The 26,999-nt window shown below is 41.0% G+C and overlaps 1 protein-coding gene across 1 annotated transcript in view; it reads left to right on the top strand.

Moving 5' to 3' along the window:
* The first annotated feature begins 218 nt into the window (after positions 1 to 218).
* epha6 (eph receptor A6) overlaps positions 219 to 26,999 on the top strand; it is a 41,002-nt gene continuing 14,221 nt past the window's right edge. Inside the window, exons 1-8 of the mRNA XM_061068299.1 lie at positions 219 to 297; positions 8,234 to 8,298; positions 14,116 to 14,244; positions 14,832 to 14,981; positions 15,067 to 15,228; positions 15,317 to 15,545; positions 23,767 to 23,922; positions 24,749 to 25,099. Of these exons, the coding sequence (XP_060924282.1) occupies positions 219 to 297; positions 8,234 to 8,298; positions 14,116 to 14,244; positions 14,832 to 14,981; positions 15,067 to 15,228; positions 15,317 to 15,545; positions 23,767 to 23,922; positions 24,749 to 25,099 (1,321 nt within the window). The remainder of the gene's footprint in view (positions 298 to 8,233; positions 8,299 to 14,115; positions 14,245 to 14,831; positions 14,982 to 15,066; positions 15,229 to 15,316; positions 15,546 to 23,766; positions 23,923 to 24,748; positions 25,100 to 26,999) is intronic.

The raw sequence follows: 26,999 nt of genomic DNA on the forward strand, positions 1-26,999 counted from the left end.
GTTGTGTGTCTCCCCGTCTCCGCATGGAGGGATTCGGGATGCTCGGCTGAGAGAGAGGAAGACAAACACAAGTGCTGTGGATCCGACCGTGACCTTCTGAGAGTGGATACCGGGGGACATCTCTGCAGACTCTTTCATGAAACCTCTTTACCTTCTCATCCATTCCGGAGTCTGCGCTGCGGTTTAGTCCGGAGCGCACCTCAGTGTCTGACTCAACGATGAGCTCCGGGGGGAAAACCTGCGTGTTTCTGTTGCTGCTTAAAAGTGTCCTGTCGGACCCTGGAGCCACGAACCAAGGTGAGTGTTGAATCTTCATCCGACCACAGAATGGGAACAAGGTGCATCCATCTAACCATTTGACAGCTCGTATTCCTACAAAAGTGATGGACACATGCACAGAACATAAACTTACACAACACAATGCAGTCTCCTTTGTGTGCAGTGATACAACAAATAAACCATTTGCTTTTTATAGATACAATTAGCATATTTATAGATCTCATCATATTAATACAGACTGTGTATTTTTCACAAATGATGCTAAGCTGTTACCACTTGGTGTCTAATGGGATTTACTTCAGCTCTTCATGTCTTTGCCCTCGCATGTTGTTGGTTGAGCACGATGACAGCTGGATCAATCAGAAGTTGGTGAAATATAATCAACAGAAATCAAATTTAAATTCTCAAAATTGACAATTTTTCCCAATTTGTTGGTGGAACAGAAATAATCAGTCGTATCTTCAGGAGATTTCACAGTTGTCTTAATCATCGATACCGTACAGTTCACAGAACAGAGTGACGTGCAGGGACAAAGCTGTTTTTTTTCTCTTTTTTTTTTACCCCAACTCTGCTTTAAAATCGATTTATTCAGCTCTGGATTTGACAAAGAATTCACCTTTAAAGATTCATTGGCAGCCTGAACATGAACCTGAAACTGCCGGGTTGCTCTTCTCTCTTCTCTTGGTTGAAGCAGGAGCTCACAGTTGATCTATATTTACTCCAATTCATAAATACTGTATAAACATTCACCATTGACAGTAATATCAATGTTTCATTTTTTTTTTGACAAATGTCTAAGAAGCTGACCATGCCAATGTTTAAGGAACCTCTTCAACCCAACTGGACTTATATTATCTTTATTCTGAAATGTACAAAACACACACATTAATGTGTTTAAAGACTCAAAATATGAGAAATGAAAAGCTCACAGCTATAGTGACCACTGAGTGTCACAGTAAATGTCGGCTTTACTGGTGCTTTTGAGTTCTGCTACTGTTTAAGATGAGTCCGTGTATTCATGGGTGAAAATGTAAAGACCTCCGGCCCCTATACAGTCCTGGGAGGATTCCTCACACGCTCTTGTTTCAATACTTACTGCAAGAAATGAGAATTTCATTACGCACATTCTGTGGCTGAAATTAATTACGTGAGAATAGTTTCCCACTTCTCAGAATCCATTTCCAGTCACACGGGCGGCGAGTGCAGTTGCATAAGTATGAGAAACACAGAACATGATAATGTTATCTCCCCACATGAGTCACATGGGTAAATGGTCGCCATAGAATGTAATCGCTTCTTGACATCTTCCACTTTGCACGTTTGCTGGGGTCAATTTAATTCTCCTTCCTGAATGTTTAATGTTTGGGGTGCACGTTTTCACTGGCACAAATGTCAAAGCCTGCTTCATTTTTTCGTGTGCGTCTGTGTGTGTGTGTGTGTGTGTGTGTGTGTGTGTGTGTGTGTGTGTGTGTGTGTTATATCCAGAGGATGTCTGTCTGCCTGTGGTGGTGGCAAATTTGAATTGAAGGGGAGGGAATGCACACAGGGGAAACTTGAAAAAAAAAAGGAGACAGGTTTAATATATAGTGAGAGCCGGCTGATGAATGCTCTGTATATGTGGAATTTATCTGAGTGAGTTTTGTAATGGGTGTGAATCCCTCCTGGGCTGAGAGAAAGTGAGAGGGATGAGATGCAGTCTTCATACAACAGCTTATTTATTGGTTGTTTTGTTGTTTGGGGTCAATATAAAGATAATTGTACTATAAATAATGTCCAAAAAATATCGGTGAATTCTCCTCTAAAGCTATGCAGTTTATGTGATGTCTTAAAATCGGCTGTTCTCTAAACTCCCAACCCCTTTAGGTATTATCGCAGCTGTTTGACTTTCCACTCTTGCACAGTACAGTTTTCGGTGATGATGCAGATTCCCCATTGGATTTCTCAGTTATGATTAAAACTATAAAGACATTTCCAGCGGGCGACTCGATGAAGTTGCAACCATCAGGGGTGGTGGACAAGTATTGGTCTCTTAGCTTGTTAAAGCACGAGTTACTAGAACCTGTGTGTACCAGGTAAAATGTCCCTGACCAGTTGATACATGTAGAAAAGAAGGAAATAGAGAAGCAATGTTCATTATTATAGTTGAGGGTTAGTTACACTTGGACAACGCGACTGCTCCTCAAAAGTGAACCCAAAGCCTCTTGATCGCCATCCGGTGGCTGTAAATTCGGCCTCGGCCAGTGGACAGGACACAGATAAGTTTAGTTTTAGAGGGATAGTTCACAGAAAGATGAAAAATCACTCATTATCTTCTCACCGACACATCTCAAGACGGTGTCATTTAGACCATGTTTTCAGCCTTAATGTCCGGACACGGTTCCAGAGGACGATATCAGAGGACATTTCGGCTAAAAACAAGGTGTAAATGACACAGTTTCAAGTCTAATTTGACTGTCAGGGCTTACAGACACTTGGATGGCACCACAGGAGCAGTATGGAGGCGTTTTATGTTATTTTCTGTTTTTTTTTTTTTTTACTTTTGAAGAAGTAGCTGCCATTTACTTAAATTGTTTGGGATTTGGCTGCAACACTGTTTACCCCTGAGACTCCAAAAGTGTTTTGTGGACTCAAACACTTCACCCACCTCTCCATCGGCATAGTGGTGAGTGGTGAAGATACTTTTTTGGGTGAACTATCCCTTTAATGAACTATTTGATGTTACAAAAATGAAGTGAGACTGACTCATGATTGGTCGAGCGGGTGTCTCTCACTGTAACAGATCCATCCCATGATCACTTTACTGCACAGACTAAGACGCCAAAGTTATGTGGGATATATTTTGGCTTCATATCTGGATAGTGGGAGGAGGTGGAGACGTGCCATCCATCTTAAACAAGATGTTTCAGTCACATTTTTCAGTTACTCGGGTCTGATTGAACGGCGTTGCTCCAGGTGACTGCACCGGTTAGATTTGGCCCATGCTTTAATGCTGTAACATCCATAAATACAATGAACATTTTTCAAAACCACTGAAACCTGCTGCCTTACTGCACATGTATGTTCCTATGCATGCACCATTGGGATAGTGACAAATATTTTAGCACTTATCAAACTTATCGAGTGCACCTTTCAACACCGTGGAAGCCGTGAACGCAGCACTTTCATAGATGAGCTCCTCACAAAGGAAGGAGTAAAGACCAATTTTCTCTTCGGCATGACAGCTATCCGTTAGCATACTAACAGCTTCTGTAGGAAGAGTCTCTGGGACACGAAGGCCAGCAGGACATTGTGTGATTGACACAGAGACACACCAATCAGTGTGGACTTAGGACATGTGATGCCTGGTTTCTGTGTTTATTTTGATTAAGTGATAATAAAGTGGGACAGAACAGGATGAACTGGGAGGATTTAGAAGTGAATGTTGAAAACCTGGGACATTTTAAAAGGATGAGCTTGACGTCTCCCAGACAATTTCATCCCAACAAAGCAGTAGCATTTATGCAGACACTGCACAGTCTCCCTCTTTAATAAGAGGCGGCCACATCACCTGTGTGTCAGGATCAGGTATATTAGTTGCTGCTGTCGACTTTTATTTTAATGTCGTACCGAAAATAATGATTCCTCCTCTCACAATGGCTCCCTGAAACCACATCCTGGAAACTGCACGAAATAGAAACAAGAGGCTTCACAGAAATGCCCGTCTCTCCAGAGGAGCTCAGCCCGGAGCTTGTCTTCCCGAATATCCTCAGACAAACTTTTATATAATTGAGGACTCTGACTTAATGTCTGGCTCTTCCATTCTGCTGAGGCCCAGGTTTCAGCGAGGTGTCATCCAGAAATACACTGCAATTTTCTGCAAACTACTGCTGGGCTGTGAAGACTGTTGTTGTTGTCAGCGTTGTAAACGGAAAAAGTCTACGTGATGCATGTGTGACCTCCCAGTAGGTTATAGTGTGTATTTTATGGAGTTGTGTGTTTTTCACATGGTGCCACTTGAACAAATCCATGCCCTGCACTCCGCTGACTGAAAAACAAGATTTGTTGCTATTACACAATACGATGACAACACAAAAGAGGTCAGGTGTGCAATATGTTCTATTATTACAACACAATATCAGGGTGAATGCTGAGATTAATTGAAACGATTGATAGCTCTGTCATGTCGGTATCAGAAATGTGAGGCTGGAGTCAGGAGAGGGTTATCCCAGCTTATTTTAGCATAAATCCTGGAAGGAAGGTGTCACAGCTTAGTCTGCTTTTCTCTACAGAAAAAAAAATCTGAACATCAGTACCTCCACACTAGTTGTATATATATATTTTTTTTTAATCTGTACACAAAGACTGGATGAGAATTTCAGAAAACTTTCAGACCTTCCTCTTTCAAAGTTAAGGAACCCCGCAGAATATTGTTCGGGTCAGACACGTTCACAAAGAAAGGGAAATGTCTGGATCATTCAGGCGGGGAGTGGCGTCTGGGGGGGGGGGTGGTGTAGCAGACAGAACATAACGTTTGAACTCCGCTGCGGACATCACGTTGTTCTGTTTACTTTAACACCGTTGACAGCTCTTTTTGTCCTAAGCGAGCAAATCTCATTGTCTCCAAGTTGACATCTGACTCTTTTTTCCCTCCAGATATTTGTATTCTTCCCGTTTCACGTCCGCCACATGTCAGTAACGTCATCAACTCCCCAACTCGCTCACCGTGAACTCTCCAAACGTTTTCCTGCTGTGTTCCCACATGGGATCACTCTGACATTTTCTTGACATTTTACAAGGGGTCCGGCAGGAAAAGATCCGGAAAATGTCCAGAGCAAGTGACTCAGACATGTCTCCTTTACAGTCCCTCCGGAGAATTCCAGAAAAGTTCGGTGCACGTCATCGGTTACCGTAACTTTCAAGAGTCTTCTCTTTACTGTGAGTTCATTGAACAACAGGTAGAGAGAAACTGATGATTACGAAACTGATCTCAGTTTGAGGATTCAGTGTTAAAAAGAGGAATTCCCTCACTTACTGAAAACATCAACCTGTAATATTGATGAATCACACTGTTCTATTACGTGTCACAAAATAAACTGTGTCAATACACTGTTATACAGATCACTTTTACACACTTTATTTTCTAAAATGTGACAATTTTCCTGTGGTCAAGAAAATTCAGAGAGGAGAGCTCTGCATTATTGTGTTTCCATAGACGATACCCAGTCAAGAGTTATATGATTTGGCCTCCTGATAAATGCTGGTCGATGCGGTGTGTCTGTGTGTGTGTGTGTGTGTGTGTGTGTGTGTGTGTGTGTGTGTGTGTGTGTGTGTGTGTGTGTGTGCGTGTGTGTGTGTGTGCGTGTGCACTTTGAGTGAGAAAATCTGTGTATCAAATTCATCTTGGGTGATATATTATTTCCTGCCTCCAAGGATAGTTGCAGGAATTTAATTATTTTGTGTCTACATTAGTCTGTGTGCATGTGCTTGTGCATGGGTGTGTGTGTTTGTGTGAGTGCACAGTATGTTATGGTGCGTGTGTATGTGTATAGGAGATGAACAGAAATCAGTGAAGGCTGTTGTTTGAAAAAATTTGCTGCTGCCAAACATGGAACATTACTCATAGTCATGAAAGATTGTTTTCCTGACTTTGTCAAAAATCAATGTCTCTGTCTCTCCTGCTCTGTCTCACACTCTCTCTCCCAACCTCCCTCTCTCTCTCTCTGTCCTGCTTTTGAACCGAGCCAAGGCCAAGTTATTATAAATCCAGCCCTTAATTACCAGCAGGGGATCAAGGCTAATTGAAGCCTCGGTAAATATTGAAGTGCTTCATTTAGTCTCTCCAAAGTCTGTCTTCTCCTGTATCTTAACTTATTCTGACAGCAGAAGCGACCACGATCCAGATTTGGCAGAGTCCGCCGTACGTTTAAATGACGGGTCGTCTGAAGATGTGACAGTTTTGTCTATAATGTGGACCACTGAAGTTGGATGCACTTTATTGATAGAGATTTTAATTAACCGCCTGTGTGGAGACGAAGGAAATTGCACATTCATCATATCAAACTGATGCAAGGGCTGAGCTGTGACCTGAGTGCAGACAGTGGGAGACTGGGACACTTGTATGTACAAAGATAACATGCCTCCCATATACTGTAAACACAGCTGGATGACATGTTTCTCCACTTTCTACCACTATTCAGACATGAGGCCAAAATATCGGAACGTTTTGGTGCCTCGATTCGAGTAGTGATCGTAGAATGGAGCCATGGTAGGGAGGTCCGAGAGATAAACTCAACTCAGCCAGCCACCAGGGGGCAATGGAGAACCTTTGGCTTCACCTTTGTGGAGCGGTCACGTCTTTGAGCTATAAGTGCTCTCCCAGAAGACACCATCAAGCATCTGTCTTTCTAAAGGATCCCTGTCGGATTTAATTATACTAATAAAACTTTATTTCTATAGCACTAAACATGGTAATAAAATAACACAGAAGAAAACAAGACAAAAGAAACATAATGAAGACAATTTTACAGAAAACACTCACAGGATGACATCACAGCCATAATTAATTAATTCTCCTGACCAGAGGTAATAATATCAAGCGGTCACGAGTTTGAACGTATAAAATATCACTTTGTTTTTTAGAGCTCTCTGTGTTGCCGTGTCTGAATTCAGCCGACAGACGTGAACACATTCTTGACCCAGAATGAAAGATAGAAGTGAGTGTGATTGTCTCTCGTCATGAAAATCACAAGATCCATTCATGCATGTCAGGCTATTTATCTGTGTGTCACAAACGAAACTGATCTGATTATCAAGTGACCAGAATGATGTGGGACACTTTGGTTGGGCGAGCTTCCAACTTGTTTTACTTAAAGGAGAATAAACTTGAGGCCAAGATCGACATGCATCACACATTCTATAATCCATACAATGCTATCACAGCACTGTTTCAACCTTTTTTTATATCCAGTCTACTGTGCAACACTACATCCAAACAACAAAGTCAGTATTGGATTGTTCAACTACAATTTGCTTGGAGAAATATTGTGATCACCACTAAATAAGCTGCGATTCACCCATTCACACACACACTTACACAGTACATTCTCACAGTTAGTCTATGTGAAATGCAAGGTGTTACACTTAGGCACGCAGAATGGAGGAGCTATACATCCACCCGCTGTACCTCCTGATGCACAGACGCCCGGTTACATGGTTACAACAGATTAATTACAATTGCTAAAGCGACAAATGTGATTTCAGATCTGTAATATGAGAAACATCCCAGTGTTTTGTATGAAAAATATCCCTAACACCCGTTCACCATCTCAACCTCCACACTCATCACCTCGCTTCCTGTAAGTGGGACGTAAACTGGCGTGCAATCATCTAACCATCGTAGACGTTGATGGGATACTGAGCTGTGCTTATGCACTAATTCAATATTTACACGTCTATTTGCTGACTGTATTTATTTTAAATGAGTTTTAATGAAGTCGTATTGTGTTTAGTTAAATATTCAACGCTTCCACATAGTCCCTCGATCTTTCCCCGTTATTTATCTCTGGCTCATCTTTGACGTCCCGGCACAGAAAACTGCTGACCTCTGAGAAGGAGAGCACTAATCTCCCAGACTTCACCTATAGATGGAGGGCGGGTCTGTGCTGCCCGGGACTCTCCTAAGAGCTGTTATTTCATAGGTGGTTGAATCTGATAAGGGCTTTACAGCTCTGTCAGCTCCTCATTGACAGTTTGATAACTGTTGTGTGCTCTCTCGTCCTATTTTGTCACCTCCATTTCTCTCCTCTCTAAATTCACTGGCCAACCTCTCTGGCACTCTCCATCTCTTCCTCTTTCCCTCGCTCGCTCTCTCCCTCTCTCCTGTCACTTTCTGTGCTTGTACTGTCGCTCTCTCGCTCTTTCTCCTCCATTTTACATGAATCTAATATTTTTTTTTTCACTGCCCCGCTCTCTCTAGTGGTTCTGTTGGACACTACAACAGTGCTGGGAGAACTGGACTGGAAGACCTATCCTGTCAATGGGGTAAGTGACTTTTCGCATGTTTTAAAGTGCTGTAAGAAGATGTTTTTGTCTACTTTAAATGTGAACACTCAAACACATAAAACAAAAATGAAATGAATCAATGAAATGAAACAACACCAATTTTTCGGTTTAGTAGAGCAAAGACTAAATCCAAACCCTCCAGGCAGTTTAGATAAAGTTTATACATGTAATAAGTAACACTTCTTCATTAAAATGTCTTCACATTTTATTCAAAGTAACATTTTAGTCGTCTTTGTCATATCCGCATCTCCATATGGTTTTATGGAGACCATGCAGCTGTTTTTTACCCCCACTGTTTGTACTGGTTAATTGTAATGGATCATGTTTATTGATTGCTGTCGGCTGCCTTACATGAGTAAAACTTCATTACCTCATCCATGAATGTGATCTCTACCTGCTAGATTTTTATTCGCAATGATGCCAATGCAGATAACAAATCCCATGATCCTGTGCTGCTGTATGAGACCCTATAGCAGCTGGAGTCACATATCATACATTTAACTCAGATATAGACAGTAGACACAACAAGCAGAGGGAAGATGCCAGCTCAGTATTACAGTCGTCAGATCATGACCGGACCAAGTCATGTTTTCAGAACATGAACACAAAACTATTTACATTGAAATCTATCAACTACTTATATTTCAGTTTTTGTATTTCAAAATTAGTTTGTAAAATCGAACAAACCCAAGATTCAAGGACCACTGGGGATTCAATTTCACTTGAAAATCTGTTCAAGCAATCACTATATATGTAACTCCAACATCTAAAAAAACAACTTCACACTAATGTAGTCCTCCTCCGTTCGACCTCCACATCACCAGACTGATGCTCATTGTCTGAACTTCCAGAAGTCTCGACAAATGTCAAGCTTGATAGTATAATCTCCTGTCATTCTTAAATGGCACCGCAACTTAACAAATTAATTAACTTTTAACTGCCTTTGTTGGTGGAAGTTTTATAAAGATAATTTTTGTCATTTTGTCAATTCTCATTTTATGAGGCCAAACTTTAGTTGGTCCTGTTTCCCTGCTTCTCTCAGCTCCATTAATGATTAAATCACATTAAGCTGAAAACAATATTATTGATTTCACAAGTTAGACTGTTCCTCAAACAAACAAATTTAAATAAAACTCCTCATCTCGTGTCTCTTATTAAAAAAATAAAACACGACAGTACGACTGTGTGGAATGAATTCAGATTCAATGAAGCCTTTACAATATCTAGAGATTAAACTCATTTAACTGTAGCATGTAATTCTTACAAGGCTCGGCCTGGAGGGGAAACGCTGTAGATTTCACTCTTACGAATATTTCAGCCGGGACTGAGCAGCCATCAGCAACAACAATAACTTTCCCACGATGTTGTGTCTAATTCGAGACTTGAGGTGGTAGAGAGACTGCTTGTGCTTTCAGGCTATTATTAAAAGTGTAATAAATCCTTCAGAGCAAAACCAATAAATAGAAACAAAATACTGAGATATTTTCACGGCCAAATGCCAGTATTGAAACAGCTTCTCCTCCCTTGCACGCAGCCTAACCAGGGTTTTTGCTATGGGGAGCAGCAATGCCATTAATTGCTTGAACAAAAACACACAAGCCAACACCAAGATTCAAATCAATAATTCATCACAACTACAGAGATTTAATGATATTTTCATAACACCTCCCTCTCTCTGTCTTCCCTTTACGCTGACAATGACAAACTGTCTAGTTTTAATCAAAAGCTCAGCTCTGAACCGGTTGAAGCGTCTCCACCATTGTTGTTAATACAACAATAACTGTCTGTACGTGGCAGGTGTGTGTGTGCGTCTGCGTGTGTGTGTCAGTGAGCTTTCTTTACAGCCAGATGTATTTTTTAACACCTATTGGCAAGAACTATTGACAACCAGACTAGAATGTCACCCCGCATTATTTTTTTCAGCGTGTTCTACAGATACCAGAAACCAATAAACTTATACGAGAAAAGGTTTTTTCTTCAGGAAATTAGTTTGTATGCATCTTTTTGGAGTTTAAATATTCTTTAAACCAAAGTCATGACACCACAAGACTATTCAACTTTGACGCTGTTGCAGTTATAGTCGACCAATGAAAATCTCGGTCGATCTGAAATTAGATCTGTTCTTCAACCAATCGATTGGTTCCCGCGAAAAAAAGTTCTAACCACACTCTCCACCTGGTAGCCAAATTAGCCCAAATGGATTGTAAATATGTACTAAATGAAGCTCTGAGAGCAGATACCTCTGCCAAGGCTAATGCACATCTCCCCAGGTCGAAGCAGTGTCTCCCATCATCCAGACTGTGGCCGCCCACCATTTTCATCTTCGTCCCGCCACAGTTTCATAATGAACCGGAAAAAATTCTCATAAAAACAAGAGAAGTTTCAAACTTGATGTTTTGCTCCATTACTGCATTGCATAGCTATGTGAAGCATGCCTACTCATGCTATCGTCAATAAAGTTGTTACCGTCCACGCAGACAGTTAGACCACAAAGTTTCTGCTGCAGTTGTAAGCAAAGCTACAAGTGACATGCAGTGTAGTTCTGTCTTTCAACCGAAGAGCCTGTCATTCATTATTTAGCCTGTATACCGTCTTGCACGTGAGAGTGACCTTCATGTGACCATAAATTGAATAGCATCTTTGGGAAAAACTGCAAAGAAAGGGATCCGCCCATTTAACAATATTTTAATATCTTCTGAGGTGAAATCCTTTTTGCAGTTCATTACTCATATCGAGAATCCACAAACCTTCCTCTTCACCCCTTTCTGTGTTGCAAAGTTTGTTAAAATCCATTTGAACCAAGACAAACATAATCCTGCAGGTCTCATTGTAGTGTGAGTGTCATCGTGACAGGTTTTATTTCCTTTTTGTGTTAAGTCATGAATCCCACTTATATATTGGGCTCCAAAGTGTTTTTGCATCATCTGCAGTTTTCCAGATCTCCAGTATTTTATTTTAAGATTTTTTTGTACTCGCCGTTTCCAGAAAACCTGCTGTCGCACTCTGATATTGCCACATTAGCGTGAGTTCAATACCTTAATTAGTCCCTCCCCTTGTACTTAAAACCTGGTTTGTGTCTGCTGCAGTCTGCTGAGCTCGGGGCCAATCGGCAGAGCGATTAGCGGGTGCACACCGGATTGCCTCGGAGAGCGTGGGCTGCAGCTCATCTTTCCAACTCGGGTTCGCATCGGTTTTCTCTGCTCGAACTATGCCACATCCCAAGGGTGCATTTTAAAACACTGAAGTGCCCCAGAGTGACAAATCACCATTTTTCTGGTGTTGGTATGCATAATGGAACGCCAATTACTTATTGCTGATCTTATGCAAACCAGAAAGTCTGCTTCCTTAACAGACACCAAGTTTCTGTATCAGGGTCTGTGAGGAAGACAGTGAAACAATATGATGTACAAGTGTATCTACTGAAGTGTGTGAGTCTTATAATTCTCTTCTGTGACTTCTGCACCATTTACACTTTTATGAAGTAGCAGAGAATCTCAGACATGGCAGGCAGACTGGAATGTGGCAAAGCTTCGAAGACATATACAGTATTGAATAAATAGATAAATAAGATGTAAACAGACATGAGACAATACTGCACATATTGGATGAAATTGCATACACTAATAATAAATATAACAGACCTGGTCTATTGTAATGTACTGTGAGCAAAGATCACACTGTGTATTGAACTCGATACTTAATTACCGGTATTCATACACTGTAGTTAACACAGGTAGTCATGGTTTTATACTATTACAGACTTAATGACTAAATCATAAACCACGATGTTCTCTCCATTTTTATATTCTGCTACTTTAACTTTAAAGCTCCCATTGTATTTATAGTAAGAGTCCACTTAACATCATAAAGACATGAGCTCTGTGTTATTGGGTGGCTGGAGTTCCAAATGAAAGAGGCAGCGATTATGATTGATTAATCATTTGGCCCTTCGGTGTCACATAGAGCTAATTTAGATAGCTTAATTAATACAAGATTAATTGCCTTTGCGCACTCCAGTCAAGGTTAAAGTGTTATTTAATAATTTACATTTGAGAACACTCTAACTCAATTGTTTCAGTTTCCTCTGGGTCAACTCATTCTGTCTGTCAATGTACCTTTATTAGTTTTTATTTAAGTATATTCAAGATACTGTGGTTAAGAACCGTGACTGTGTGTCTCTCTGAGTGTGTGTGTGTGTGTGTGTGTGAGCAGGTTAAACACAGCATGCAGCTTTGGATCATTTTCTCCTATCTAATGCTCCATTATGATGATATCCCAGATGCTAACCAATTAGTTTTCCACAAAGTTTTCCATTTAGCAAACTAGTTTTCCTCCATCTCCAGTGTGTGATCTGGAAATCAGGAAAGAAGGTTCAGTTTTCTGAGTCTCAGAGAAAACTGCGAGAGAGAAGACTTCCAGAGGAAGTTTAAATGTCCACTGTAGAGGTGGATCATGACATATAACTGTTTTGCACTTTTGAATGCAACTTCATTAGCTTCATTGGATTTGTTGAAATGTGGCTGCATAGTTTGGATTATTCAGCCTCTGATGTGACTCGAAACGGGGCACCTGATTAGAGAGAGAGTTGGGGGTGTTATTGTTACATTAATATTGCACCAAAACACAAAATAGATTTTCCAATAATTGGTTAAGTTCATACAACACGTTCCTTTTAGTTAAATTTGTTATAGCAACCCTTTTCAACATGTATGACATGTAACTATTGTTCATGATGCTGGATTTGTATGTTCTGTTTCACAAGGAATACTAGTAATATTAGTAAAAAAAGGAGTAATAGTATCTCCACATCCACAGTGTTATCTCCATTTGAAACTTAATCTATGATTTTCTAACATTGACCAAAGACAAAATTATATTTTCATCAAACATATTTTCAGAATAGTTCATTGTATTATAATATTTTTCATGCAGTGTATTTCTCTGCCATGGCCTTCACGGGACAGACTCCAGCAGTGCTGTTCTTGTGTCTCTCATGTTTCTCATGCTCTGTAGATGTAATTAAATGTCCCGCTGTGTAACTGACACAATCTTGGCTGTCGTGAGAAAGTTCTGTCAATAAACGTTAGGGCTTCTGAGGCTCTGATCATCACACCGTTAAAGCGGAGCAGACAAATGAGAGAGTCTGGCTGATGCAACAGCTTGAAAACATTGGTGAAGCCATAACGTCTCCGAAGCGTCATGTTTCTTGAGAGGTTTCAGTTTGTGCAGAAGAGTATGCACTGGTTGATATAGAACGGCTATAAAACCAATAATTTTTGACTATATACGTAAATATTTATTTAACTTGTAGTCTAACACACAGGCTACTGATACATTAAATTCACAGATTCTATACACAATAGCATATTTCTCACAGAAACCCACAAATTACTGTTGTTTTAAAAGGTCACTTCAACCAAATAACGATATTATCTGCTAATGCTGGTAGGAAAGTTGTTGTCAGGAACTGTCAAAGAACAATGAGCAAAGGATGTATTTCACCCAAACATATACATTACTAAGGAATGAAAAATAAGCAGAGTAAGTCATAAGTTTGGCCAGTTTGAACGAAATTAAATAAACAAAACTTTACTCTAAAATACAGATAAAAACACAGGACATCACCAAAACCAACTGACCCAAATATGAGGCAAAGGGGAGACCTATAATCTGTTTGATCAAACCATTTGGAAACGATAGGAGGAAACAAAATAGAAGACAAATAAAACTTGTACAAAGAAACCGCCGAAAATAGTTTGTCAATGTACCAATATTTGTTTTCCTATATATTCACAGTGGGATGCGATCACAGAGATGGACGAGCAGAACAGACCCATTCACACCTTTCAGGTCTGCCACGTGATGGAGCCAAACCAGAACAACTGGTTGCGGTCTGGATGGATCCAGCGGCAGGCAGCACAGAGGGTCTGGACCACATCACTAACACTTCCTCAGACTTATGTCTTAGTCATAGGACAGGCCAGGCTGTGTCGAACTGACAGGAGGGAATGCAAACTTCTATTTACAGAAACATATAGGGAGGAAATAATGACAGGCCGATGTGCTGTATAGTAACAACAACATGGCTTCACTGTGATGGAGAGAGAGGCGGATTTCCATTACAGTCAAAACACAAGAGCCCATGAGAAATCAAAGATAGTGCAGGGCTGCTTTTTTTACACATTGCCCGGAGTGATGCTCATTATGAGCTGATGCCACCACCACATGGTCAAATAACCTGCCTGTCTAGTTTTTGTATCCTTTTTATAATTGTCTATATGTTTACCCTATAGACAAAATGCTGCGATGCTTTTTAACCAATTGTTTTCAGGAAGTCTCACAGATTTTATTGTTATAACACCAATACACGTATGTTATAAATATCAGGCTATTAAGATTTATTCTACAAACAGAAAGGACTTTGTTTGTGTAGCCGTAAAATGTTTAATCACCCTTTAGTTAATGTCAAACCAGCTGATCATTTGTTTTTTTTAATGTCCATTATAACTCAGGTCTACGTGGAGATGCGTTTCACACTGAGGGACTGCAACTCCATCCCCTGGGTGTCTGGTACCTGTAAGGAAACCTTCAACCTGTTTTATCTGCAGACAGACGAGTCTCTCCCCGCGGCGACAAGGTTTCGCCCTCTCGACTATGCCAAGGTTGGTTATTGGAAAATAGTTCTCTGCTGGGATGCATTCAGTAGCAATGACCTGTGCTGAATACGTGCTGGTTGTTGGTTTCAAGGTGGACACCATCGCGGCAGACGAGAGTTTCACACAGACAGATCTGGGAGATCGTGTCCTCCGCCTCAACACGGAGGTCAGGGAGGTGGGGCCTGTGACACAGAAGGGCTTCTACCTGGCGTTCCAGGACGTGGGCGCCTGTATTGCTCTTGTGTCCGTGAAGGTCAGTGAACATTGTGACGTGACTCATCTTTGAGTGAACTACAGCCAAGGAGAACTTGAACCTCACACGTTTGTCCTTTGCACTTCAGGTCTTCTACAAACGCTGCCCATCGACTTTACGGAACCTTGCAGCCTTTCCCAACACGGTGCCGCACATGGACTCGTCCTCTCTGGTGGAGGTGAGGGGAGCCTGTGTGGAGAATGCAGAAGAAAGAGACACACCCAAATTGTACTGTGGCGCTGATGGCGACTGGCTGGTTCCATTGGGCCGCTGTGTCTGCAGTATTGGCCACGAGGAGACGGATGGCTACTGCCGGGGTAAGAAGCTCCTTTGGATCATTTGTATGTGCATGTGTGTGTGTTTGTAGTAACTAGAGTAACACAATTGTAAACTGGAATAACAAACACTACCTCCACCAAGTCCCAACAAAAAGTGAAATTCAACTTTTTGGTCAAGTCTGCGACGTGCACAGGACAAAGACGGGACTGAAATGCTGTTTCTCTCTAATCCTTGGTGTAAACATATATATATAGAGAACATATAAGTATGCAACATATTAAGTCTACTCAAATAAGAACACAACATAGTATGTAATCAGAAGGCAATGGATAGATCGGATGTATGGCAAACCGGATTTTGTGCAAAAATGTTTTGAGAAGTGCAAAAAAAAGAAACAGATGTAGTATAATAGCAGCAAAAAAAATCCTTTCCACCCTCCTGATCTGGATGTGTATCAATATTTAATGAGTTCCTCCTTCATCACATCCTACCACCAAGTTGCATGGAAATCAATTTAGTTGTTTTTGTCTTCTTCACAAACAAAACAAACATACAAACCAAAGTATATGGGTGAAAACATAACCTCCTCGGTGGAGGTAATAAAGCTGCGGATAGAGAGAGGGGGACAGGAGGAGAAGAGAAGAGATGAGAGGGGGTTGCATCACACTGACAGATCTCCAGGGTCTCCCCAGTCATCTGCAGGAGTCTGACTTTACAGAATCGCTATTCCCTCCTCCCATTTGAAGATCCTTCATCCTTGTCTGATCCTCTCCATCCTCATCTTCCTTCATCTCCTTTCAGCTCCACCTCCCTGCATCATCTTCTCTCCCCTCTTGTCCACTTTGTTTGCTCTTCACTTGCCCCCCCCCTTCCATTCCTTTCTTTTAACTCTCACTATTTCTGCCATCCTTTACTTCTGTGAGACCATGAATAATGTGACGAAGGTGAAGAGATAAGCAGTTTTCTTGCGACGCCTGGTCTCTAATTTGTTGTATCAGCATAGTCTATAGTTGTGGCCGATTACCAGCAGCACAGATTAAGTAAAAAAAAGAAGTAAAAGCAACTGTTCCAGATAGTGGCTGGCCTGGTTTCTCAATTAGACTGTGCCGACAGACTGGGAGCTAGCAGAGCTAATTGCCTCCATTTGTTAGTTTCACAGCTAATTTATCTCACACCTCGTCTTTTCTAAAACTCCTCCAACTCTTTTTCATTTAAACGAGGCTCAGACTTACTGTAATTAAGGCGAGAGCTAAATAGAGCCACACTGCATGATCACAATTAACTGGCGCTCTATATTGCTTACTTCGTTTTGCAGATTTACTGACGTCTCCGCCGGTCGGGGTGAAATTCACGGAGTGCCCCCGTGGAGATGTGGTAACTCAGGTTATTACAGAGAGAACTGCAACAGTCATTAGTGCGGCAGATATGTAGGACAGGCTGTAATTTCTCCTTTATTTGCTCTTTGGGTGTAATTTCTTCTTTTTATCTTCTTCAGTTTCATCTACTTCATACTTATTATTTTTCTTGCTCGTTCTCAATCATTTGAAAGATGTGGTTAAACGACACAGACGTCAGAAGAGATCACTGATGTCACAGCAGCGGAGGAGCAGTGCTCTAATGGTGTCCCTCGGATATATATGTCCTACATCTATACTCCCCATTCATCCCCTTTGGCCGGCAGTGGTTGCTTCTCTCAGTTGTACTGTAGCTGTGTCAGTGTCAGGGGGATGTTGGCGGCCATTGCTATGAATGGTCAATAGTCAATAAATCTGACTTTGAAAACAATGTTTGTCTGTGTATTCAGTCATATGATCTGAAAACTATTAAAACTAATGAGCCTCAATTGACTGACACTTCAAATTGAGATTAGGGTTGTAAGGTACTAACTTTAATATAACTCTAAGTGCTTTACAGTGCAGTTTATTGCGATTCACTCATTCACACACACATTCAGAATGTATCTATAGGCAGCACTTTTTTTGAAGACTGGAATTATCTTGAAAATCAATTAGGAACCTTTAATGGATTTAACTCTTCATAAAGATCATTGATTTCTTGTAAAGATTGATGACCTGGCTGCTCCCCATAAGTGAAGCCAAAGTGATTTTCCCCTGGTGGCTGCCTAAGGTATAGGTATTAAATCCTGCCTCCTCCGTGTCAGAGCCAAACATCATGATTGACAGCTGAGTCTTACTCCTGTTAAGTCAAGCACATGTTTGGACGGACCTTGCTCCTGCGACTTCATCCCTGACCCTCAAATTTCAATATTTTTGTCCAAACCTTTTGAATCCACACTCCAGCACAGCAGCCTTGACAGGTTAGACAAGCAGTTCCCCCTTGTGTGGCTGTTTTCTCTACCTGTACTGGACATTCAGGTGTGTAACTAATATCAATTGTATCTTCTAACAGTGACTCTGAAAGAAAACAAGTGTATTTCCCAAAAGGGTTGTTCCTTTATGATTCAAGACTTTGAGAAATAACTTCATAGCATGCTGACTAAAGGCAACCAGAGATAGGACTATGCTCTATTTGCTCAGCTGTGCAGTATTAAGCTGTGTTAAAGAAATATAAGGTTATTACCATCAAAAATGTCTCAAACAGCATCTTTAAACTCACTAAGATTAAGGTTAAAAGAAGTGATCGATAGTAACGACACCTCTTGACCTTGTAATCAATGATTCATGGCTTTGATTTCTCTTCCCCTCGTCAATTAGAGGCCTTGCGGAGCCTGTGCTGCGATGACGCTGTGCACTTTGCAAGTAGTTGCAGGAAGTTTAGACGTGAACTTGCGGTGACTTCTGCTTTCTCCTCGTTTTCATTTTGGAACACTGCTTCAAAGGCTGCTGTGATCAAAGCTGTCTGAGAGGCAGCATGGGGAAGAGCAAAAGAGGGGGAGAGAGAGAGAGAGAGAAATGGAGGGAGAAAAAGAGAGCGCGCGCGAGAGAGAGCGAGAGCGAATAGGGAAAACCCCAACGCTTCCAAATATGAGCAGAGCTCTGCGCTTGCACGTACATCTCTCCCTCCCAGCTGCCTAAACAAAGGCGTCAGCGCTTATCAAACCCGGCTTTCCAGCCCAATAGCGTTCCGCCAGACTGTTTTGACATCTCAATCGAGCGCTTTAATATGCTATTCCTTTCATTCGGTGTCAACCACAAGAGGATTAGTCAGAGATGGGCTGGTTATATCATGACCTAGATAAGGCGACATCATAGTGCTAATGCTATTTGTTCCACGTCCTTTTGTCACAGCATCATATTCAGGAGGTGGTGAATTGTGGGGGAGGCTAATAGAGACGTCTTTTTTTATTTTTTATTTATTCAATCAAAGCTCGGTTATTGCGCAGACAAGAGCCACAACCCACCGGCAGACGTTCAAGTGCTGGAAAAGCTTCTGAATTCAAATGTTTTGGTTTCAGTAAATGCCTTTAAAGTGACAATTCTGCCGCTAACACCTCCGATAGCTTTCATAACAACACAGCTTGGCTTCTCCTCTTGCTGTACAGATGAATACCGAGGATCAAACTAACAAACAAACAAACAAAGGGAATCTTTTTGAGTCACAGGATTAGGTCCATCAGTCTTTTCCCCTTTTCTGTTTCCCCATGACGATCCAAGTCACAGGTCCCCAGAAATCACCTCTGCCGTCTCCAGAGGTCGTCAGGATTGATTCAAGCAGGCAAGGTGCAAACTTAGATTCAGGTAAAGTGGAATCGGAAATGAGGGAGTCAATACGTATCCAAGTCACCGTGTCCCTCTTCTGTCCATTAGGGACTGTGTTTACTTTGGCTTTTAACGCCGCTCAGACAGAGCAGAGCATCACTCATTCTCTGTGAACTTCCCATCTGCACATCAAAGCTGAAAGACCAGGGTAAACACAGTCTCTGGTTCCATCTGTCTCCGACAACCTAAGCCAAGAGACAATTTCCAGCTCAGCACACCCAAACAACTCTCAATCTCTCCAGACTTGTTTTTCATACTTGAAGGCAAAAATCAAATGATTCTCTCATATCAGATCTTCGGCACAGAGCCTCTGCACTGTTATTCTCAAGTGATCGGATTGGACTTGTGTCCAGACCGTCACCTACATGGGTTGCTGTAGTAACCATGAAGACATCAGTATCTATACAGACACCCTGGATTCCACATTGTTGCGTTGAGTGATTCAAATGATATTTTGAAGCACAATTTGAGCAGCCAGAGCATCTGGACACATACACATCCACAGAGCTGTGATTGGAATCACATTTCAAACCAACAAATGTGGTTTTAAACTAATTACATGTGGTTTTTGCTGCCCACACAATCAATCCAGATACAGAGACACAAAAAGCAAGTATTTTGTTGACATGTCATAACAGTCCTGCAAATGTGCAGGTGATGTCCTTCTTTTGACCAAACTTCTGTCGCTCATCTATTGAAACTCAAATCCGATGCATGCTCTTAACCTGAGGCCGAAGTGTAAGCTCTGCAAAGTGCTTTGACAAGTGTCTTTTTAAAAGCTTCAGTGATCAATATTTGTATGAATCTAATTGCTATGTATAATTCAAGAGGGATCATTTGTAGTGATGAACCCGGAGAGAATTATCATCCAGCTCTGCAGCTCTCCTTCACTCTCTTGCTCTTTCAGCTAATTATTTTCTTTTGAGTTTTTACTCACTTCCTGCTCCTGTACCTTGTGCGTTCAGCCGGCAGGCAGCTATTTTCAACAAAAAGCAAACTGCACTGCAGATTACCAATTAAAGCACACAATAAACTACTGGCTGTAAACATAGTGGAGAATTTAGCTTCCGAAGAGCCGAATAGTTTTCTTAGGAGCTGGAGGAGACCAAAACAGAGCAAGAGACTGACTTCATTACGGGCTCGTTCAGATTTGTCTGTTGTCTCATGAAGCTCGATGTCAAAATCGGGAAACTGTTTGCCCCTGCAGGTTTCCTCACAGAAAATAAACTTCAACTGTATTGTATCAGCCACTGAATGAGTGATTTTAACTTAGTGACTAAAGAGTCAAAATAGATGCCATACCATCCATACTATCAAGACTGGTAAAATGCCAGTATCATCGAAAATGACAAACAAGCTATTTAAATGTAAAAAATAAATGAATCGCTTAGTTAATGATTAATAAGCCATTATTTTTATTTGATTGTTTTCAAGGAAAAAGTATAAATTAATTTCTCTGTTCTGCTTCTATAATGTGAGGATTTGCTGATTTCTTTATCATATGTATGACAGTTAATTGAAAACTTAATTGATTTTGGACTGTTGGCAGGATCAAAGACATCTGTCCATGTCTCCTTGTGCTGTAGAAAAAGTAGAACGGACACCATTTTCTTTCATTTCATTGGCCTGACGACTAATCAATTGATTGACAAAATAACTATTAGACTAATTGATGATAAAGCTGTTAAAACACAGTCTGTGGTATTGTTTATTTTTATCTCTGTGTCTACAGTGTCTGCTCTGAGTAAGAATATGAATTTTCTGCCAATATTGTTCCTTTGATGAATAAGAAAGCCCAACAGCTGATAGTGACCAAATTGAATTTCATTAAATCTGTTTGTATGTGTGTGTGTGTGTGTGTGTGTGTGTGTGTGTGTGTGTGTGTGTACGTGCGTCTGGGTGTTTTTTTCAAAACTATGAGTATTATAATTGCTTTCCAGTGGTGATCTTCCCAGTTCATAACAGAGAGCAGGAAGTAGCTGGAATCTGGAATGAAGGTGTGTGTTTGTTGCCTTTGGCAGGAGCTGTGTTTAGGTGGAAGGTAATAACCAAGAGGATTAGGTTCCTCAAAAATTGAAAGTCGAGTGAGAAATTACTGTTCCTCATTAGAAATTCAGAAATTGAAGGGTTGAATCTTATTTTTTAGATATCGCAGTTATCACAAAATACTGCTTGAAAGTTGCAGCTAGTTAAAGAAATCCATAAATTGAACAAAATGTTTTTTTTCTATCAAGCACAGAAAGGACAGGGAGTTCATCAACGGTCAATTAATTCAACTTCACTCTTGGTAATTCACTGATTTATTATAGTTGTTTCTGTTGCTTACAATACACTACACAGATATTTAATTAGAGGCCTATTAACATCATTTCAAGCTCTGTGATTGATTCACACTTTTCCTACCAGGAGCAATTTACTTGAATGTTTACTTTATTTCAGCAGTATAACTGTAACAGTAGCACTTTACAAGGAGTCCTGGTTGCAGTACTGAATACAGGGCAGCAGTTGGGCTTTATTCATGGAAAACAGTATGAAACTAAGCTCTGTGTAATCAAAAGGCTTTCATCAACAGAAGTAGTATAGTGGTAATGTTTCTCAATGGAGGCAATAATGTCTCAGAAAATAAAATACTTTTATAAAATGCTCTTTTCCTGATGATATGAGTAAGAAAATAAATGACTGTTACTCACTATTACATCTTTGTGCTCCTTACGATAAAATCTTTTGAATATATTCATTTTATAACGTAATTCATAATATCCCTCTTTATTGCAAGGTCTTGACTCTTGTCTGTCTTATAAAGGGGATATTTATTTTCTCATTTTGAAATTATTATCCCACCCACGCACATATATTCTCATGCAAATCACTATGCAATGAAACTATCCTGAGATTCCCCAGAATATTAAATAACTCCACCATTAGTACTTTATTTTTCTCCGCTGAGGTAAGTCAGGGGAGAAAGCTCAAACTGTAATGGTTTTGCCATCTTCTGATAAGCCTCAAGGGAAAGTGCGTGGGACAGAAAAGTGGGAGCTGAGATGGGAGAAGGAAAAATTATGGGAAAGGAGAAAATTGCGGCGGTGCTGAACATTTAAGAGAAAAACTGGAGTGATAAGGAAAGAGGAGCTGGTTCAATTGATGGCGAAGGTAAAATGGAGGAAGTAATGAAGTAGTAAAGCTCAGAAATATTCACGTCAGTGGGAGATTTTCGACTGAATGCAGCTTATAATTGAATTTTATAATGCATTATTTGTATGTTAATAGCTCTTTTTATTATCTTCCTTACAAACAATGCAAACTCTCCTCTGTTTGTATTAGAAGGAATCTGAATGAGGGGACTCTATTAAACCTGCTGATTCCAACAAATGGACTCCAGAGTCTTTTCCATGGCTTTAGATTGTTATCGTATCCATTTAAACCTAAATTCCCTGTCTGGACTCCTGAAGAAAGTGAAATCCTTAAACATGTGTATTGTTCATGCACTTAAAAACAAAACTCATATCACAGATATCTTAGATATTCTCATTCCAATTTATCGTTGAAGCTGTACTGATTCTTTATTCCAGCAAAGATTCACATGTTACATCCTATAATCTAACTAATTTCTCTATTAGGTAAAAATATAATTCTGCCAAACCCATTGTTTATCACAGTGTTTATTTAATGTGGCTTTGTAAGCTCTCTGACTGGGAGGTGTGTGCGTTCAGCAGAGAAATGGTTCCAGGAACAAACATCGTGCGAGTGCTCTGGTGGAAGTGAAGCCGTTATCTCACTATCACACCTACCTTCTTCAGTCCAGCCCTTTGGGCTTCTCAGTTCAGTCCGAGTCAAAATCAATGACGTGAAAGTTCAGGTAATGGCGTGGACCAAACTTTTGCCCAAAACTTATACACCATCAGATATGGTGTTTGAACACGTATGGCGCCTGAAGTCAGAATGATGCTGGTATCGTAAGCTGATACCATAATGATATGGGAATATACTGGTATCAAGTGATAAAGTGGTGGTGATCTTGTGAATTAAGCCAGGGTTTAGTAACTGTGTCAGTTAATGTGCAACCATGTGTTTTTTAGCCTATTCAACATGAAATCTATCTTAATGTTAAAGCTGTTCCAACAATGTATGACACATGAATGTGATGCAGTGGAACTCTGCTTGCACATACCTCTACACATTCGTACCAAGATTAAGTTGTTCTAATTTTGTAATGTGTTTATTTTAAGACTTATCTGAATGTTTGCGTTTGACATTCTTTATTCCCAAAATGTGCCTTTTACAGGTGTGTGCTATTTGTTAGACAGGACAATGGGCAGGACCATTAGCATGTGGCTTAGTGAGCTAATAAGGTTTTGACAGTGATTCATGGCAGCTCGGGAAATGGGGTCAGACCACAGGTGAGGAGCGCGGCAGCTGGAGCTGTGAATTAAATGTATGTGTGCTGAATGGAAATGCAGTAGCATGGAGAACATTAACATGGTGTAACTGCCCCCCCCCCCCCCCCCCCCCTTCTCTCTCCTGTGCCTCGCTCTGTCTCCAGCTTGCAGGCCTGGATCCTTCAAGGCGTTCGCCGGGAACACTAAATGCTCCAAGTGTCCTCTGCACAGCTCCAGCCACGACCAGGCGGCCACCATGTGCCACTGTGATAAAGGCTTCTACCGGGCCATTATAGACCCCTCCACTCTGCCCTGCACAAGTTAGTGGATAACTCAGAAAAATGTCTGCCTGCCTAAAAAAATATCTTTTACATTTGTTTTGTTGATTTTGTTTGTTGCTGTGAGTTCAAGCTCAACTGTGATAAATACATCATCTCTCATAGTTTACCTTTTTCCGTGGATATGAAACTGTCAAGTGTGGAGTTGTATCCATGAAATTAAAGAAAGTTGTGCACAGGAGTGTAACACTTCAGGCACTTTGAATCCTCACACCACCCACACTCCCACACGCAGATTTACAAAGACACCCTCACAACTTCGGCTCTGACTACTTTGAGAAAAATTGGAAAAAAAAGAAAACTGAATCTGAACAGTTTTATCCAAGAAACTGACACTAGATGTTGGAATGAATTCCCGCAGGATGTGTTGAAAGTCCACCGCCCACGCACCGAATGTACCTACAAACCTATCACACATACTTCAGATTCAAATTCGGCTCGCTGGCTGCTCGAGGGCCAGATTGTGGTGATCGTGTGCCCGCTGTCGCTTCCTCCTCTCTGAGGTCAGATGAGTGGTGTGTTCTGAGAGTTTCATGCTGATACTTTCACACTTTTGCAGAAACAAATTAATAGTTTTGCAGAATTAAGAAAGCCTACAAAACAACTGATGTTCATATCAAACTCTTTTGATAACAGCTCTGCCAAAAGGTCCACGTCGTTCCTTTTATTCAGACAGACAATAACACCTTATATTTTTAACAACAATTATATTTGATCTGCTTTAAAGAGAAACTCTGCCTTACAAAGTAAAGTGGCTATCAGTGAGTTAAGTCTTCCTTCCCTCTAAACACTCTTTCTTTCTCTTCAGGGCCTCCGTCAGCTCCCAGGAACCTGGTCTCATTGATCAATGACACGGCGCTCTTCCTGCAGTGGATGCCTCCCGGTGACACAGGCGGCAGGAAGGACATCACTTACAACATCCTGTGCCAGCGCTGTGAGGGAAGCGACAGCGACAGTGGCGTGACTCAGTGTGAGCCGTGCGAGGCCGATCTGCGCTTCATCCCACGGCCACATGGTCTGACCGGCAACTCTGTGGCCATACTGGATTTTGCGATGCACACCAACTACACTTTCCACGTAGAGGCCATGAACGGTGTGGCCGGGCTGGGTGTGGCCGCGCGCTCACTGGCGAATATTACCGTCAACACGCATCAAGCCGGTGAGTTGCAGAGTTCTTACATTACATTTTCATTTACCCCCAAAAATCCTCATGGGTCAGGCTCTACAACAGTATATTTATCTTTACAAGGATAGTAAAGGTTATACTCTGCATGTATTTACATATGTTATACTGTATTACCTGGTTCATACATCAGGAATACTATGTTTGCATTGCAGCTTGTAGCAACTATATTTGTGCTTCTCTTCCTTGAGCACCCTCCACTACTGTCACTACTGTCATTTTCTCCTCCTCCAACTTAATGTGTCAGTAGGTGAAGATCATTTCTGACCTCTGAATAGCTGACAAAGCCACAGTGACCCGAACAAGATCTTAATTAGCCGAGCTGAGCTGACCTCAGGTCAACCACAGCCAGAAGTCCTCAAGGCACCATTGTCTTGGGCCTGAATTAGGGAAAATAAGAGATCTTAAGTTCAGCGACTGAAACCTGAACCTTATATATTAAGGGCAAGAATATTGATGGAATAATTGATGGAGAAGGTGGAGATGAAGGGAGGAGAGAGAGTGGATTAATAAATGATGGCAGGATGTATGTGCACATTTTCTTCCCCTTCAGCATGAGCTGCAATTCAGTGGTGAGATGAATCTCTGATGAGAACGAGACTGATGCTCATCACTCATCAGCGGCTCAGATTTAAAACAGGGAATTGCGGGTATATCGGTGCTAAATCATCTTTGTGTGCAATAATAGGCCGCCATAATTGCATTATCATGAAGATTGTCAGAGATTATCATTTGTATTCTGGCTCACCAGGAAAAATAGATCAGAAAAATATTTGATGGAGATGAATGAGACGAATGAAGAAAACAACAAAGGAACTGAAAGATGCCTGGTCTGAATTACAAAGTCTTCCTTGTGGATCAAGTGGGGGACAGAGTGGGAATACAAATGTCCTTTCACATGCGTCAAGTTTCCTGACTGTGCGAACGCCCCCAAAAGGTTTATTATTTTCTCAGTCATTAAAATGTAAATCATGAATAGTTAAATGTTCTTCCATTCCTTACCAACCTTTCTGCATTGGATCTCCGCAGGGATTTACTTTGGTTGTGTTTACGCTCAGTTTTAATAGGTCATCTCTTGTGGCTCATTCTCTCCCACTAGACACTGCATCATTGAATTAAAGTCTTATTTTTTACAAATAAAACGTGCTGATAGGCTGTCGTCATGCCATGGAAAACAAATGTCACATCACATGTGTCGCCTCATACCTACCTCTCTCTCTCTCTCTCTCTGGTGAAGGCAGCCAGACTGATGACAGGAAGTTGAAATGCTAAATAATCTCAGCGGAGGAGGAGAAGCTGCCTGTGGGGATGTTTCCCTGTGGATGTTTAGACTGGATTAACTTGTCAAACTGCCTTTCCTCAGTAGACGTACGGAGTGTGTGCACCGACTGCAAACAAACAGTCAAACAAATTCATGCACCTATGACATTTACATGCACATTTGCTTCCTCCATGTATTTAAAGCTGTGCATATGCTCCGCTAGTCATTTCCCAGCTCTCCCCTTGGTGCTGTCCGCCTTTTATTTGATCTATTTATGCACATAGTGGAAAATCCAGCAGGAAGCTTCTTACTACAAAATAAAACCATTTTTAACCCTTCACAACCCTCTATGGTAGATAAGATGCAAAATGTTATATAAGCTCTTCGACACTCACTACACGTTGATATAAGGTCGACGAATCATTGAGTTGAAACATTTGTTTTGCTGCCGAACTTGTGTTTGGACAGACCTGGGATTGACAGGCTGCGAGTTGATTCATGTAATTGACTGTGATGTGATGTCAGTGATGGAATGATAAACAATCTAAAGCAGAGTTTGCAATTAACTAGATTTTTTTTTTCAGCCAGAAGCAGTGAGAGGATTCATTTTCTGTT

This window comes from Limanda limanda, chromosome 3, assembly GCF_963576545.1.
Source record: "Limanda limanda chromosome 3, fLimLim1.1, whole genome shotgun sequence".
Classification (NCBI taxonomy): domain Eukaryota; kingdom Metazoa; phylum Chordata; class Actinopteri; order Pleuronectiformes; family Pleuronectidae; genus Limanda; species Limanda limanda.